The following is a 19246-nucleotide window of genomic DNA, read 5'->3' on the forward strand; positions in this document are numbered from 1 at the left end:
TTCAGGCTTTCCTGACTCCAGATCCGAGACTCTATTTACTATGTAATCTAAAAAATTTTATCTTCCTAGGTTTTGGTCCTTTGTGCTATTCCCCAAGAAAGGACTTAGTAAAGAAATTTCTCCTTAGTTGGCAACTTTAAAAAAACAACATGAGAACAATAAGTTAAACAGAAATTGGTCTAAAAAAATCCTATCTACTGCAACAATGGAATTTATTCAGCATATTTTTTAATACTAACCTTTAATAATAATCTCTATAAAGTGCCTTCTTCAAAACAATGGAAACGGGAGAGATGCAGCACAAATCATTGTCATTTTAAATATTAAAAAAACCTAGAAATTATAGATGTTATCTGCCCAAAGTCACAAAGCTAATAAGTAGTAGTAAAGGGAGGGTTCAATTTTAGGTCCTCTAACTCTGAAGATAATTCTCTTATTACATCATACTTTCTTGGTTGCTTTCCTAGATTAATTTTCTTTCTACAACTACCTCTAGAACCTCATATCTACCATTATACAAAGGGCTACGGAAGAGTATTTCTGCTGAGCTGGGAAAAATTCCAAAAAATGTATAAATTTAACAGAGCTTGTATAATGATCAGAGTTCCAGGATCAGTGATAAATACAGATGGATGAACTATAATGTAAGACACTAATTTTAAGGCTGGTAGATATTTTTTTCCAAAAGGGACTTTGTTACTAAAGCAGTCAACTACTTCTCTGCTTTCTTACATATTGGGAACCTTTAGCATAATAGCTTGTTATTATCCCTTAGTTTACCAGAATACCACAATATAGACTCAAAAAAAGGGAATTTATGTGCTCCACGGAGTTCAATCACAGCCTGGACTATTAAAATCTATAGCTTCAGATGTCAGTGGGCTAGATACTGGAATGGCGTTATGGTAAGTGAGGAATAAAGATGATTATCCCTTTTCATACAGTGATTTATGAAAGCAAAAGATAGCAGGACAGTAGATTCCATCCAAATAAATTAATTTCTGGTGTGACTAAACTTCTTTACAGTTCTAAAACTTAACAGCATCCCTTTTTATCCTAGGCTATCTAGCTATCTAGCTATATATATATATATATATATATATACACACTATACCAGATACTACTATATATATACTATATCAGATAAAGTAATATCGAATATCATGAGTAAAAAATTTCCCAACATCAGGTTTATCTCTGTCATATATAAAGTAGCACAGGAGCCCAGCTGAACTGATTGAAAGAACAAGACAAAACCTCTTCTTAGACCTGATTAATGGAAAACATTCCTATAGTCAGAGATCTATGAATATTTACATCTGAGCAAAGAAGGCAATTCAACAGCATAAGGCTTGCATTTTGTGTATTGGCTCCAAGGCAGAAAAGTGGTAAGGGCTAGGCAATGGGGGAAGTGACTTGCCCAGGGTCACATAGCTGAGAAGTGTCTGAGGTCAGATTTGAACCTAGGACCTCCCATCTCTAGGCCTGGTTCTCACTCCACTGAGCTCTACCCAGCTGCCCCCTACCGCCTGCATTTTTAAAGGAGACTGAGGGGATATGCTGTGGGCATCGGATGTCTGCTTCGTAAGCTGGGCATTTTCTTAAGAACTGACAAGCTCAGGGGCAGCTGGGTAGCTCAGTGGAGTGAGAGTCAGGCCTAGAGACAGGAGGTCCTAGGTTCAAACCCAGCCTCAGCCACTTCCCAGCTGTGTGACCCTGGGCAAGTCACTTGACCCCCATTGCCCACCCTTACCAATCTTCCACCTATGAGACAATACACCGAAGTACAAGGGTTTTAAAAAAAAAAACAAAAAACAACAACAACAAAAAAAAGAATTGACAGGCTCTGATCACTACATTCTCAAATCAGCAGCAGTACCACCCTAGGCTAATAGAACTATTCCTCTCTCCTAGAATTAGGTTAACTCAAATTGTAGGGGGCATGCACCATTCATTCTTCCCAAGGAAGGATAAAGTATGCAGGTCAATAACATTCTAACCTTGGGCAGCAAGATAGCCACCAATAGGGAGTTTCCATCAGGGAGGCAATTGAAGAATAGAGTGAAGACTGGACAATAGCCAAGATTAGAACCAACTAGAAGTTATTTTCAAGAAGGGTCCTGGGTAATGTAATGGGAAGGGCACATTAGTCATTCACAAATAAAAGCATCTGGAAGACATCAACAACCATAAGAAATACCCCTTTAGAGCTTGGATGCCTCACTGGACCTCTTGCATAACAGTGCAGAACATATTTAGCAAACATATCTCTATTTTAACTTTCACTTGTTGCTTTATGATCAAATAAATCTATTACATTTTTCAAGGAACCTAAAATAATTTTGATGTATAAATGGGAGAGAACTTGGGGGAAAATATGTTTAAGGTGCCATGCTAGAAAGGTACTGAATATAACCCTGATTATATACTATAAAAGTGAAATTTGGGAAATGCCATCTAAAAGTATATATATATTTACTATGGACATTTGGGAGACTTTGAAACTACATTTCCCGTGGTCCAACGGGTTTCCGGTTCCGGTTCTTTGGGCGTGGGGACGTCTGTGTCACCACACAGAGAACAGTTTAAAATGAGAGGAAATCCGAAAGTAAGGCCTTTTTTATTTTTTTCTCTTTAGCTACTGAGTGCATGGAGGTAACAATAATGGCTGGGGCAGCAGTTTTGAATTCTTACAAGCGTGTGGTCTAATGACTTTATCTATCAGCATGGCTTTAATTAAAATACTAATTTATATTATTATATCAGCCTTTATTATTTTTTATCTTAATAATACTGAGTTCTAAGTAGCAGCCTTGTTAAGTGTAGAGTTACCAAGTGTGGGCTCTACTAATATAACCTTCTAGAAATGACAGTTATACCTCCATACCACAGTGAAGAGTAGGGCTTCAAGGAAGTTAGAAATAAATGAGACAGGGGCAACTGGGTAGCTCAGTGGATTGAGAGCCAGGCCTAGAGACGGGAGGTCCTAGGTTCAAATCTGGCCTCAGACACTTCCCAGCTGTGTGACCCTGGGCAAGTCACTTGACCCCCATTGCCTACCCTTACCACTCTTCCACCAAGGAACTAATACACAGAAGTTAAGGGTTTAAAAATATATAAAAAAAAAAAAAATTTAAAAAAAAAAAAAAAGAAATAAATGAGACAGTAAAAAGAAACAAAAGCTTTATGATATGATCACAAACCTTTTTTTTCTAAAGCTAGTAGTTATTATTGACAAGTGAGTACTAGCCTTTTAAAAAGTCACAACTTTAGATATTATACAAATATTTCAATGATGCCCAAACTTTGGAATTCCACAAGAACTGCCTTCAGGTCAATTTATGAGCTAAGTAAGGCATTATTATACTATACTTGGCTATCTTTTACTTACCATACACAATGGTAAATTACTTTTCCATTAAAAAGTTTTAAGGAGAAGTGATAAAATATCATGGAAGGTATAAAAAGGAAAGTCAGTATGAATATACCATGTATGGAGAGTGAAGTAATACATGCAAAGGCAAGAAAGCAATATTACATATAGCTAATACAATGCCTGGCACATAGAGGGTGTTGCCAGAAGAGATAGGAGACAGCAAGTAGAACTATCAGGCAAGCAGAACTACCACCACTATCACCACCACTTTGTCCATGCATCTACCTCAGCTCTTGATGCCACAGAACCTTGAAACCAAGAGCCTTGAGAATAGCAATGCTTCCAGAACAGTGGCCTAGTACCCCGGGAAGCAAACCCTGTGGAAATACAGTCCAAAAAATTGCTCCTAACGATTCTAAAGCTACCGAAGATCCAGAAAAAAAAATTCTTGCCAAAAATTCCTTGGCACTATCTACTAGTTCAACATCAGAAATGAAGATGAATTTAATGGTAGAAATGGCATTAAAGAAGAGCAATTACAGTATATTGTAAGAATCAGAGGATCTCCAAAGCTATAATAAGGAAAGACTTGTACAAAAATATTTATAGCAACGCTCTTTGTGGTGGCAAAAAATTGAAAAATGAGGGAATATCCATCGACTGGGGAATGGCTTAATAAATTGTGGTATATGTTGGTGATGGAATGTTATAAAGAAAGAGAGGATCCTATGGGATATAGATATCTAGTGATGGATATATCTCTGTATTCTCCCTAGGTGCTAGTGATGGGGGAACACCAACCCTAATCACCTTTTCTAGTTGTTATAATTTCCCCTTTCAATAACAGTTGCCCAGGGAAGGACTCCGAAAGGTTAGGTGGATGGATAACCCTTTCAGGCCCAACTGGGGTTGGATAAATTCTTAATATAGGGTTTGGATTAGCCTTGGATCAGGTTTGTTATCTGATTGCATTTGGTCCCTCCTCCCCAAGGGTCTTAATATAAAGACCACTCCAGAAGGTACTTATTAAACACTCTTTATCTATGATCTATAATTAGGGAAAGGATAATCAGGATAAGGATTGGGATTGAAGACCCTGTCAATCTAATATCTATAATCTATAATCTCTCAGGATTGGAGGCTGGAGCTTTTGTTCTTCACAATCCCTCTGGCTCAGCTAGGCCACTGCCCAACCAGGGAAAGTGACTGCTCTTGACACAGCTGTGTAGGTGATTTATTTTCTCAGCTTTCTTACTATCAGTGTTTGCTGATGTACTAGCCCTCACAGCCTTCAGGGAATATTCAGATCCTATCAACCCTCTTCTTCATAGACCTCTCAGCCTCCCTTCACCACCCAGGGACCCAGAGACCTAAAGAGCTAGGAAGATTCAGAGACCTAAAGATCTAAGGGACCAAAAGACCAAAAGACCAAAGACCCAAAGACCACTCCAGGTGGTTGTTAGGCTTATTTATACCCCCAAGCCAACCGACTTTTGCCCCTAGCTCACCGCATCTGGGAACATTCCAATCTCTCCAGCTGCCTCCCTTGTCAATCAAGGTGACATCCAATATTTCTCAGGATTTGAATATAACAAATACTATTGTGCCCAAAGGAATAATGAACTGGAGGAATTCCATGTGAACTGGAAAGACCTCCAGGAATTGATGCAGAACGAAAGGAGAAGAACCAGGAGAACATTGTACAGAGACTGATACATTATATAGCACAATCAAATGTAATAAACTTTTCTACCAGCAGCAACACAATGACCCAGGACAATTCAGAGAAACTTGTGAGAAAGAACGCTATCCACATCCAGAGAAAGAACTGTGAAACCAGAAATGCATTAGAAAACTAAATGCTCAATCATGTAGTACAATATGGATGTGATTTGGTTTTGATGTTAAAGGATCCCTCTACTGAAAATATTAATAACAGAAATATGTTTTGAACAATGATACATGTATAACCCAGTGGAACCAGGAGGGAGGACGGGGAGGGACGGAAAGATTATGAATCATGTAATCATGGAAAAATATTCTAAATAAAAAAAATGAATCAGAGGACCTTTCTACCTGACTTGCAGTTGAAAACTTCTATATGTTGTCTTTCCCTTTTAGACAGGGGCAGCTAGGTGGCACAATGGGCCTGGAGTTGGAAGGACCTGGGTTCAAATTTGGCCTCAAGACATTTCCTAGCTGTGTGACTCTGTTTGCCTAGTCGTTGCCCTTCTGTCTTAAGAGTCATTACTAAGATAGAATGTAAGAGTTATTTAAAAAAAAAAAAAAAAAAAGCAAACTCTTTGAGAGCAAAAACTATCTTTTTTGCCTATTTGTACCCCTAAAATTCAGTATAGAAATAAATGCTTAATAAATGAATTTTTAAATTTATTCATTGATTAGTTCAACATTTATAATATGAAAGTCAAAATAGAGACAGACTGAGAAAGACTTTGACAAAGACAAATGACAAAGAGAGATTATTTGTACATTATCTAGGAAGAAATCAAATCACTCTAGCAGTAATTTATTGAGAAAAGGACATGGCCAAATCTGTGCATTACTAAAGTTATTGGGCAACTGTGTAGAACTTATTGAAGTGGGGAGAAGATTTAAAAAAATAGATGTATTACGAGAGTAGTGCAATAGTCAAGATGAAAGGTGATACAGGTCTAAATTAGGGTGAGAATCATGTATGGATGAGAAGGATGTGGTGACTTAATCAACAAAAACTGGCAATTATTTAGATAGGCAGATTCAAAAATATTTCAAAAGTCAAAGAGGATTCTAAAATTGAGAACCTGAGTAAATGGAAGGATGGTGGTATACTCCAGAGACTGGAAAGTTAGAAAGATATATGTGTTTTAGAGAGCAATCTGCTGCAGTAGAGAGAATGAAAAAGTACAAGTTGGCCCTGGTGAAGAGAAAAGGCCTTTTTTATTATTTTATGATTTATATATTTTATTTTCACATTTTATGTTCTATATTATTATATATGCTATACAGAAAGAGAAAGTAGTAGGGAATGATGTAAAGTATTTTCTGAGGTACAGAATAGGGAAAAAGTGGGAGCTCTCAAAAAATAAACTATTTCCTCAGCAAAGTATAGACAAAAATCATCTGATTGGAGTGTAAGGGGAAGAGAATGAGGATGATGTTATGAGATAATTTAGAAGAAAAGAGAAGGCATGAAAAAACTCCCAGTGCAGAATGCGATCAGATTAGGAACAACTGATCAAAGAGGAAAAAAAGGATGGTTTTGCTAAAATAAGGAGCCTGTTGAGATAATAAATTTGTAAGATGTTCTTCAAGACTATACAGACAGCATATAAAATGCAGCAGATGGCAAGGAAAAAGCAGCAACAAAATTGTAAACTGCATTGTAATTTTTTTATCTGCAGCAAGGTCTCCACCTGACAATTCCCTACACCAATGAAATTACATTTACAAAGTTAATATATGCTTAGGGGGGAAAATCAGTTCTATTCCTCTTCAAAAATCCTACTCTGATGCTTCAAACACAATGGAAGTGACACTGGATAGTGTGAACTACAGTAGGTTTCACTAAACCTCAATAGAAAGGACACAAGTATATTCCTAGAAATTCTGTTTTCCTTTTTTAGGATAACTCAGAAGTCCATTATTAGAAGGTCAAATACAACATGATGGAACTTAGTGGACAAAGCAACCAAGGAAACCAAAAAACACCTAAAGTCATCTTAACCCTTTAGTAGTAAATGAGGGAAAAAAAGAGTGGATAAGAATAGAGTGAACTAAGAATCAGTCTTTATGTGTAAATATTAATGTAACTGTAATTATAGGAGTATGTTCACCATTATGACATAGGAATTTCAACAAATTCAAAATTAAATTTGTTCATTTTCTCCTAGAACCCACCTATCTAATGAATGAGATTTCAGCAGAGGGTATTTTCCCCTCATTCAAAACCATCCTTCTAAACAATAAAAGCATTTTTAAGTGCAGTTTACTATGAACCATACATTGTGCTAAGGTGCTGAGGATACGAAAATGAAAAGTTTCTTGTCTCCAGAAACTTACACTGTGTCAAGTCAATAAGTCAAATAACTGACATTTCTTAAGCACCTTCTATGTGCCAGGCACTGGGCTGATCTGAGGATACAAAGAAAAAAAAAAGCAGGCCCTGCTCTCAAGAAGCTCACAGTCTAATAAGGAAAATGGAAATAACTAAAAGGAACCAACACATATAAAGGATGAATTGGGAAAAATCTCACAGAGAAGTCATCAACATAGAGCAGGTCAGGGAAAAGCTTCATGATAAAGGTGGTCCTTTAACTAAAACTCAAAGGAAATCAGGGAATCTATGAAGCAGAGATGAGGAGGTAGCCAGGCATGGGGAACAGTTAGTAAAAATACAAAGTTGGAAGAGAAAGTGTCACGTGTGAGGAATTGGAAAGAAACTCTACCAATGGATTTCAAAGTACATAAAGTAGAGAAAGATTTATAAAGATTTAAGAAGTGGGTGAGGGTATGAAGGACTTTAAAAGACAAAGGAAGGATTATATAATTGATCCTGGATGCAAAAAGGAACCATAGGAGTTGACTAAAAAGAAGGTGTACCATGGTGTGTGGACAGCGTGTGAACACTGCGTGCATTCATATGTAGGATGCTGGGTAAGAGACTCCTGGGGAACAAATTCTGTCCACACAATAGTCACACCAGAACTTTAGAAAATTAATTGAGAGCAGTGTTCAGAGGGATTTGTAACAGTGAGACAAACTAGCAGGCTACTGAAAAAGTTCATGCCTGAGAGCTAAAACAAAAGTAGCTAAAGTATCAGAGGAGAGAAGGGGGTACTTATGAATGTAGAAAAGACAGGATTTAACAAATGATTAAATATGAAGAAGTGGAGTAGAGAAAAACAAGCCAAATTGACAAGAATGATAGTACCCTTCACAGTAATAGGGAAGTTTGGAAGAGGGGAGTACCTAAAGAAAAGATAATGAGTTCAACTTCAGACATTTTGAAACCATGTTGGTGCAGCTACTGAGCCAGTTGTGGAGTTGGGAGGTCCTGGATTCAAATATGGCCTTGGACATTTTCTAGCTGTATGACTGGGCAAGTTACCCCATTGCCTAGCCCTTCCCATTCTTTTGCCTTGGAACCAATACACAATTCTAAGTCAGAAGGGAATGGTTTAAAAAAAATTTTTTTTAATTTTAAAATAAAGAAAAGATGTCTACAAGGCATCCACTTTTAGATGGTGAAGAGGCAGTTGGAAGTACAAGTCTAAGAGTCAGTAGACAGGTAAGAACTGGATAAATAAATCCAGAATCACCAGCATAGAAATATCAAATGAATTTTTAAGAGTTTTTGAGATCACTAACAAAAACAATATAGAAGGAGAAGGGAATAAAGTCCAGGATAGAGCCTGTGAGACACAGTTAGTGGGTATGAACTGGAAAAAAATGGCAGTCAGGTAAGTACCAGGAGAGAAAAGTTTACAAAAACCTAGAGTTAAAGGGCAGTCAATATTGGAAAGGATGACCAAGGAAACTGTCATGTGTGTAAAATCACTGGGGTTCTATTTAGAAGTATTAAGCCTCAAGATATGTAGTATTTGACAAACTTCCTGTGGACATGTGGGGGACTTTGAAACTACATTTTCCATAGTCCAACGGGTTTCCTGTTTTGGATGACGTATTCAAGGTAAAGCCCGCCAGCTTTAAATATCGGGAAGTGGCGTTTGACTTCCTCTTTGCTACCTGAGCACGCTCCCGGGGGATGGAGAGGAGTAGGGAAAGTATGAAACAAAATGGCTGAGGCGACAATTTGAAATAGGCAGGCGCGTGGTCCGATTTTATTCTATCAAATGGGCCTAAATAAAATATTAGTTTTCCTCATAATATCAGCCTTCATCAATTTTAAAAACAACACATGTATAAGGATGATATTAGAAAATAAGTATTGTTTTATTAGTTTAAAGATAATAAGTAGAGAAGCTGACTTGAGGAAGAATTGGAGTTTCAAATAGAGCTGAAAGAATGTTTTATTTCAACTGTTGGCAGTTATAACTGTTATTCTATGACAGTTACACTCTGGGTATGGCATTCCAGGAGTGGGCTTCTAGCAGTCTAGAGAGCCACACGCAGCTGCTTTCTCTCTCAGGGCTAGAGAAGGTAACATCTTTGCCTCTCTCTGAGTGAAAAACTTGAAGGAGTGGAGTGTTTTCTATTCATTTATCTGTTACTGATTATAGATTGGTTAAACTCTGAAAAGACCAAACAAAACCTGGTCTTTGGTTTGGACTTTGAGTCTGTTAAGACTGAGAGTCCTAACTTGATTCTTGTGGAGACTCAACCAGCTAGCCTTAACTAGCTTTATAACTTAAAGGTGAAGTTAAGAATTATAGTGGTTAGGTTTATTTAGAATAGTATAAATTTGGTTAGTTAGATCAGGGAGGATTAGCATAGCCTGTGAACCACAGGAGAAGTGGTTCCTTTCGGGACCTGGGAGTTTATTTGGGTGGAGTTAGAATCCCTTAGAATAAGAAATCCCTTTTCCTTTACATATATTTAAATAAATAGTTTATTTTTCATAAACAAGAGACTCTTTAGCGTTCCTTGCGCCTAGTCCTGAAGGGAAGTTCATCTTTGAGCTTCACTTCATTTACCACTGAAGATACTTTTGATATCACCTATCAAAAGTATCAAGAAACAATTTTGAACCATTATTTTCTAGTTCTTTGTCCTTTATTTGGGTGCTCACCTATTTTATTTTTACACATGACAGACTCAAGCCTCAGTGAATTAAAAAAAGAAAGGAAAAGGTTTAAGATGAGAGCAAGTATATCAGTTATTGAACAGTTATCCCAGAGCATAATGGAAGAGGTAAGCAACTTCAGGATGTTGGGGAGGAGGTAGACTGAAGGGACTGAATGAGGGATGTTTGAACGACATCCATATTTATTGGTAGAGTGATGAATTTCTGGGAAACTAGGTAATTTTTCAAGAAAAATCACTAGACTTTGACTTACTTCTGGGCACAGTTTAAAACTGCTTGGGCACTAGTGAAATTAGGATCAATGTTACTGTCACATCTCAAGCTTAGAAGCAGAACATCACAGGAAAGTAGGATAAGCTTTAATGACTATGAATGTTTCAGGCAAATAGTTAGCATATAGTGCTTTAAGGTTTGCAAAGCACTTTACATATTTTATCTCATATGATCCTCAGAACAATCCTGAAGTAGGTTCTATTATTATCCACATTTTACTGATGAGAAAACTGAAAAACAGGGATTCAGAGACTTGGCCAAAGCCACTTGGCTAGTATAGGAGACAAAATTCAAACTCAAGGTTTCCTGGCTCAAAGTCCTTCACTGTGTCACCTGCCAAATGGAATTGTCTAGAGGAGTGGTGATCAGGGCCTGAGCATCAAGGTGATAGTTGAGTGAATGGAGAGAAGGAGACATATACAAGTTATTTTGTGAAGGCAGAAATAACCAAGATTTGTCAAAAGACCAGATATGTATGTAGGATTACGTGAGGAGTATAGAACGTTGAGAGGTCTGTGATACTCTAACCAGTAAAAGTGAAGTTCAGAAAAGGAGAGGCTTGATAGGAAACACAGAGTTCTGTTTTGGATTTGTTATTTTTAACATACACCATTTGGAGAGATGTCCATATGAGACTGGAGTTCAGGAAAAAGACTAGGGCTGGATTTTAGATCTGGGAGAATAGTATAGGAATGACAACTCATGGAACCAGAGGGAGATTACAAAATACAAATAAAAGACAAGAGGGTCGAGGACAAAATCTTGGAAGACACTCAGTTAATGGCTGTTACATGGATTTTAAACTAGTGATAATGCATGTAAGACAGGTAAGAACAGAATCAGGAGTCAAAAAAATCTATTCATAGGGAGAAAGTAATCAATAATGCCAAATGCTGCTGAGAGTTCACTAAGGATCTCAAAACCATCTTCAACTCTTCAGTCTCTCTTACACTACATATAAAATCAAATGCCAGGCATTGCTAATTCTATCTCTATCTAATTTCTTATGTGAATTTAATTAGCTTATGTCAGGTCTTCATCACTTCAAGGCAAAATTAATTCTTGAGCCTATTACTTAAAGAATCAAATGGCTTTTCATCTCCATGAAGCTGCCAAATTGATTTTCCTTGAGCACAGGCATAATTCTGTCATTACCCTGCACAAAAAGGTTCAGTGACTTCCTATTACCTTGAAGGCCAAATATAAATTCCTCTGTACCTAAAGGATATATAAAACCCTTCACCATCTAGTCCTCATCTACTGATAACACATTATTGCCTTCCCATGCTACATATTCCAGAAAAATTTACCTCCTTGCTGTCACCTAAACATTCTATTCTATTTCCCCACTTCCAAGTATTTGCACAGACTATCCTAATCCTCTTGATCCTAAATGTTTCATTTCTTCACCTCCGATTCCTGGAATTTGACCTTCACCAGCTGAACTGTCTGATCCACTCCACCCCTACAAGTTGTTACCAATTCTCCTCCAAAAGTTGGTTTGAATTTACTTTTTGTGTATATACCACTATGCCCCTCAACAATTCACTCTCTAATGTTAAGAAATTGATGAACATTTGCTGATTTACATGAGTAGGGAATATTTTTGGACTAGGAGTTTCCAATTCCAACAAAATCACAGGTCTAGAAAACCATACACATTTCTTTACTTATCTGTGTATAAGCTGTCTTCCATAACCCCTCTAGAATGCAAGAAGAAGACAGGGAATAGTGTCTTTTTTTGCCTTTGTATTCTCAGTGCCTAAAACATAGTGGGGATTAAATAAATGTCTGATTTGAATTGAAAGCAACATTTGGGAAATAACAAAATAATATTTATAATGCATGAACCAAACCATGTTAATATGGATAGTCTTGAAATAAGGGAGTTTCAGGATGATTCTATCAATAAGCACATGAGAAAGTATTCTAAATCTCTAATAATTTAGAGAAATGCAAATCAAAACAACTCTGAGGTATCAACTCACCTCTAGCAGATTGGCTAACATGGCAGCAAAGGTGTATGTCGGAGGGGATGTGGCACAATTGGGACATTAATACATTGCTGGTGGAGTTGTGAACTGATCCAACCATTTTGGATGGCAATCTGGAACTATGCCCAAAAAGTGCTAAAAGACTATTGATCCCTTTGATCCAGTCATACCATTGCTGGGTTTGTACCCCAAAGAGATTATAGGGAAAAAGACTTGTACAAAAATATTTATAGCCATGCTCTTTGTGGTAGCAAAAAACTGGAAAACAGAGTATGCTCTTCAATTGGGGAATGGCTGAATTGTTGTATCTGCTGGTGATGGAATACTATTGTGCTCAAAGGAATAATAAACTGGAGGCATGTGAACTGGAATGACCTCCAGGAATTGATGCAGAGTGAAAGGAGCAGAGCCACAAGAACATTATACACAAAGACTGATACACTGTGGTAAAATCGAATGTAATAGAATTCTGTACTAGCAAGAATGCAATGACCCAGAACAATTCTGAGGGATTTATGGAAAAGAATGATACCCACATTCAGAGGAAGAACTACAGGAATGTAAACACAGAAGAAAACAACTGCTTGAACACATGGGTTGATGCGGACATGATTTGGGATGTAGACTCTAAACGACCACCCCAGAGCAATTATCAATAATACGGAAATAGGTCTTGATCGATGACACATGAAGTGGAAATGCAGGTCCGTTGTGAGGGTGGTGGGGAGGAGGGGGAGAGATGAGGGGAGGGGAGAGTAAGAACATGAATCGTGTAACCATGGAAAAAATGTATCTAAAAAATAAAATAAACAAATAAATAAACAAATGTAAGGATGATTTATAGGTTCTCCTTGGAAAGGTAAGACTTTTCAGAAATGGTTTCATTAATGTGCCCAAAGACAAAACCCATTACTTCTAGGATCAAAGACAAAATCATCAATCATTCAAAGTCCTTTCACAACCTAGTCTCCACTTTCTTTTCCAATCTTCTTAACACCTTACTCTGTGCCAAATAATCTTCAATCCAGTCTCACTGGCCTCCTAGCTGTTCCACAAAAAAGACACTCCATCTATTATAGTATTTGGGCATTTTCTCTGGTTGTCCTCCAGCAAGGGTCTCCCTACCAGTTTCCCCAGCTTTCTTAAATCCCAACTAAAATCCCATCTTTTATAAAGAAGCCTTTCCCAATCCTTAATTCTAGTGACTTCCTTTTGTTAATTGTTTCCTATTTATCCCATATATTGCTTTTTTGGGTATATATTTGTTTTTTGTCTCTCTCAGAATACTGTAAACTCCTTGAGGGCAAGGATTGTCTTTTGCTTTTTTTCATTTCCAGAGCTTAGCATAGGGCCTAGCAAATAGGTACTTAATAAATGCTTATTGATTGACTGATTAATGTTCAGCAACTTCAATTAAGAAAGACTCAACTGAGCCACTTTATTCAGAGAATAACAAACTTTAGATGAACAAATCTATTATTTCCATAATGTCCTGTTTTCACCATCAGCAAAAGAGGAATAGTCACTTCATTTGGACCAAAAAACTCAGTCAAAATCTCAAGTACTTAAACCTTCCATTAGGAAGAACAACTGAACAAATTAAGTAAATGCCATGCTGGAAGTAATACTATCTTTAAAGTATTAAAGAAAGCTTTCAATTGACTAAAATAATGTTTATTAAATTAACACTAAAAGGCAATTTTTTAGATTAGTCCAATTAATTTGGATTAGCACACCTCTTGAGTCTTCATAGTAGAGAAGAGCCTAGAGATGTGAAAATTCATAAAATAGTCAGACATGGTTGCTGTGCCTCTTTGACTTAACTGGTTTTTGTTTCTTTGGTGATTAAGGGAATAGAAGAGGATGGGGTATGGGATTGGGAGAATCAATCAATACAAATTTATTGAACACCTATTATGGACTGAATGCTTAGGGTTACTAATATAAAGAATGAAAAGAGCTTATAGTCTATTGAGAAATGTCTGTGGTGCAAAAAAAAAAAAAGTCATAGGATCCGAGATCTAGAGTTGGAAAGGACCTCAGGGCTATCTTTTTTACAGACGAAGGACTTTAGATACAGTGAGGCTAAAAGATCTATCTGCCAGAGATCAAGAAATAAGTAAGACATAAACCAAAACAAAGTCTTTCAAACTAATATTCCATGTCATTAGAATCACACAACTGACTTACACATAAAAAGAATATAAAATCCTGTTTGTTGCTTATTGATTACAAAAAGAAAAAGGAATTTTACTTAGTTGAGCAATATACAGCCTGAGGAAGATATCTGAAAGTTCATGGAAAGGAATCAGAAGCTAAGAATGCAGGGCAATATACTACAATCTCCTGATTGAGCAAATGTCAGAATATATAAGGTCCCAGATCCAAGAAAATACTTTTGAAATAATCACACCCAATTCTTTCTGATTATAATGAATCTCAGATATTTGACAAATTTATTTTTATTTAATAAAATACCTTATGAAGTATACCACCAACCCCTTTAAACACAGATTAATGATCTCTATTAACCAATTATTTCCCCTATCTGATCAATAAGTCACCCCCAACTTACCATGACAATCTTGTTGCCATATCCAGTAAAATACTTTTCCATTCTGGCTGCTCAAATTTCCAAATTCTTGCTGTTCCATCTCTGCTACCACTTAAGAAGCTAAAAATAAATTAAGAAAGGTATTATACCCACATATTTGAGAGTAAAATTTCATTACACTAAAGATCTTAGTAACAGATTTGGAATTGGAAGAGACCTTAGAAAAGCTATGTATTCCACTGTCATTTTACATAAGCCTTAAGAGAATAAGAGTCTTGACCGACATCATGAAAGTAATAAAGAAACAACAGTAAGGGGCCATGATTAGAACACTCTAATTAAACAAAAAAGTAAGTATTAATCATGTGCCAGGCATTAGGCATTAGAATGCAAAGACAAAAATGAAACAATCTATTTTCAAGAGTTGATGTCTCAGGGTTCTTTAGGCTGTACCCTGCCTACCAATACAATTGCTAAAAACCATTCTAAAGTAGTATTGTAAATAATTAAAATTTTTCCACAGGACAACAGGTTTAGAGTTGGAAGAGATTGCAGACACCACCCAGTCCAATACTCTCACTTACAGGTGAGAAAACAAAGGCTAGAAAAAATTAAGTGATTTTCCAAAGTTCTTCTAAGTAGCAATTAGTAGAGTTAGAGCTTGATCTAGGTTCTAGACTTCCAAATATAGCACTCTTTCAGTTATACCACACTGCCTGTCTGCCTTCCTTATACCATAGCTTATGAATCCCGCCCCCAAATTTTTGATAGCAAGACTGCATTAAACCTCACTCAAAATAAAAAGTTGTACTGCTACTAAACCACTATTCCTTTTAAGGAATTTTTTGAATTTGAATTTTTAAATTCAAATGACCACAAACTATTAAGCTTTAAGTATCTCAAACATTCTAGAAAACAATTAGAATCATGCCAGAAAAGTTTCTAAATCAAATTGTTCACATGCCCACTGACCCAGATATTAAACTGGTTAGGGCTATTCTCCAGGGAAGTTACTAAACAGACTGCAAGATCCACACAAACATAAACTAATACTTGTAACAGCATTATTTGAAAAAACAAAAAGCTAAAACTAAAATAAACACAGGGACTACAGAAGAGCTGTACAAATTATGGTATATGAATGTGACAACTGAATTGCTCCTTATCATAGAAAAGATGAAGAATTTCACATTTTAGAAAAACATGAGTTTTGCATAAAATTATGCAGATTGAAGTAGAACCAAAAGAACATACACAATGACATCATAAATATAATCAGTACAAAGCAAACAAAACTGATACCATATTATCAAAATTAAAGGAGATATATATATATATATGCTTTTTGTTAATAATCAATAAATTCTTTTTGGATAATGTATTGGGGGACTGGTTTTTGTTAGGAAATGCCTAAAAAATGAAATTAAAGTCAAAACAAAATGTTTAAATAAAAAAGTTTAAAAGTTACAAATAAAATAAAATTTATACTATACATAATTAACATCATCCCCACATGGATGTAGCTCTCTGTGGAACACTTTTTTGCCTTTCTCAGGTTTACACCTATCTCTGACATCCTGAGCTATTAATATCCATGTTAATGAACTTTAAATAACCTAACCTCACAGTTCCTATACTTAAATTATTTCCATTCTGCATTCCATTTCCACCAAAAAAAAGCAAGGACACACTGAATTTCCTAGGATCAAAGATCTAGAGCAGTGATTCCCAAAGTGGGCAGTACTGCCCACTGGTGGGTGCTGCAGCAATCCAGGAGAGTGGTGATGGCCACAGGTGCATTTATCTTTCTTATTAATTGCTATTAAATTTTTTTTAAATTTATTTCCAGGGGGCTAAGTAATATTTTTTCTGGAAAGGGGGCGGGGTAGGCCAAAAAAGTTTGGGAACCACTGGTCTAGAGTAAGAAGAAATATCAAAGGGATCTCTAGAGTTCAACCACCTCATTTTACAGATTAGTAAACTGAAGCCTTGGCAAGTTAAGTGATTTACCCAGAATCATATTGGCATTAATCATCAGAGGCAGAATTCTGAATCCAAGACCTCTTCAGTGCTCCAGTCAACCACTTCACTAAATCTTTATTTTCATCAAAATGTATATTTTTCTTAGCTTCTCACATTCTTAACAAAGTCAATAGCAAGATCTGCTATTTTCCTGAAGCATGTTTAATGAAACATCGAAAAAATATTTAGAAAATATTAATAAGGATCATTACATCTCAGCTAAAAATGTGAAGGGTGGAGGCAGCATTTTCATCACAGATACAACCAAAGTCAAGGTAAATAAGGGGAGTACACAGACAGTTGAGAAGATTTTGTCAGAGAATGGAGATTAGAATTTCTGGACCATAATTTAAAAATATAACTCTGATCAGGAAAGAGAAGTGTAGTTACTTGAAGGCTGGCAAGAATGTACTAGTCTGGTCTTGCAAATCTAACTGAAAGGGTTTTAAATGGGAAAAGCAAAAAGAAAATTAGAAATTGTCTATGACTACCAATCTGGCAATAGCTATTATAGACAATAGTACCAACAACAACAGCAGCTAATGTTTATATAGCGCTTACTATGTGCCAGGCAGTGTTTTAAGTGCTTATTTACAATTATCTCAATTGATTATCAATAGGTAGGTGGTGCTACTATTATTCTCATTTTATAGATGAAGAAACTGAGGTAAATAGAAGTTTAGTGACTTGTCCAGGGTCCACATCTACTAAACATATAAGTCATATCTGAACTCAGGTCTTCCTAAGTCCAGGCCTGCTATTCTACTTACTAGACCTTAGCTGCCTAAGTCCAGCAAAAGAAACAGCAAGAAATTAGAAACAAAATCCAAGCGAGGAGCCAACAATATTATCTAGATTCTCAAGTCTTTATACAAATGGACAAACTAAGATACTAATGCAGCAGGATTTATTTGATATGATCAACTATCAATTATATTTGATGGGGGGGGATGATGATTAGAATATGGCTTAAAAAGTAATAAGCTTTATTCAAACAAAACAATAGATTAAAGAAAAAGAGGCAAAGAGCAAAATCACACTGTATATTAATAAAGAACACTAAAAAAACTGGAGGTTGTGATTTCTGAGCTATTGCCACTGATCCTTAAAATGGAAAAAGGGAGAGAAGCTACAAAATTGAAGGGTCAAAAAACACAATTTCCACATGGGCCTACAAATTTTAGTCCACTGAGATTGACTTATACTCTTGAAAAAATTCTAGAATATATTATGAAGACATAGTGAACATTTTGAGAAGCAGCAATAATTACAAAAATAAGCTTTTTTTTCCCCTCAAAGACCTAGAGCAACAATTGGGATATGCTTCAACAAATTTTGGCATAGGAGATGTAATAGAATATTATTATATACTTTAAGAGTCAAAGAAATTTGGGAAAACATATCAACTAATACAAAATTAGCAAGCTGAACCAGGAGGACAATTAATTTACATGTTGATTATAATAATATAAAGGAAAATAAATTTGAAACATTTCAAGCTCAGATCAATCATGGCTGCTGAGCACTTTTTTTTTTAAACTGCTATCTTCCATCTTAGAATCAATACTAAGTATTGGTACCAAGGCAGAAAAGCAGTAACAGTTAGGCAATTTGCCTAGGGCCGCACGGCTAGGAAGTGTCTGAGGCAAGTTTTGAAACCAGAACTTCCCATCTTTAGGCCTAGCTCTCTATCCATTGAGCCACCTAGCTGCCTCTGAAGACTGAATTATGATTAAGCACACTTTTCACATCTTAGCTGAGAGGTGATATAAACTAATTGTGTGTAAAAAAAGTTATGTTTATCTAGCTAATGGATACATTTACTGGTATAAAGGAGGCTTTTATTGGGAGGGGGGGTTGCTTGAGTGGGTTGATAATAATAGTGATAGGGAAAAAAAAAATCAATGAAATGTCTTTTTTTTTTTGATAATTTTTTTTTAAACCCTTGTACTTCGGTGTATTGTCTCATAGGTGGAAGATTGGTAAGGGTGGGCAATGGGGGTCAAGTGACTTGCCCAGAGTCACACAGCTGGGAAATGTCTTTTAAAATACACAGAAGACAACAAAAGGAAGTAGTGGAAATAGAAGCTTAAGTGTTATACTGATTGTTTTATGTTTAATATATTCTTTAAAAACCTGTACCCAAGTTTACATTTTCCTTCCTTTCTTCTCTCCTTGGTAGCTCCCAAAGCTACTAGGAGTTCACCATATTGAAACTGACGGGGTGAATACCTACATATTCTTTTCAAGATAATTCTTTCTGA

The 19246-nt window shown here is 36.2% G+C and overlaps 1 protein-coding gene across 2 annotated transcripts in view; it reads right to left on the reverse strand.

Annotated features, from left to right (window-relative positions):
* The window catches only part of BRWD1 (bromodomain and WD repeat domain containing 1), a 172902-nt gene that overhangs the window by 104289 nt on the left and 49367 nt on the right, over positions 1-19246 (reverse strand). For both annotated transcript variants that reach the window (XM_044670302.1, XM_044670303.1), the window contains exon 13: positions 14982-15080. In XM_044670302.1, the coding sequence (XP_044526237.1) occupies positions 14982-15080 (99 nt within the window). The remainder of the gene's footprint in view (positions 1-14981; positions 15081-19246) is intronic.

This window comes from Gracilinanus agilis, chromosome 3, assembly GCF_016433145.1.
Source record: "Gracilinanus agilis isolate LMUSP501 chromosome 3, AgileGrace, whole genome shotgun sequence".
Lineage (NCBI taxonomy): Eukaryota > Metazoa > Chordata > Mammalia > Didelphimorphia > Didelphidae > Gracilinanus > Gracilinanus agilis.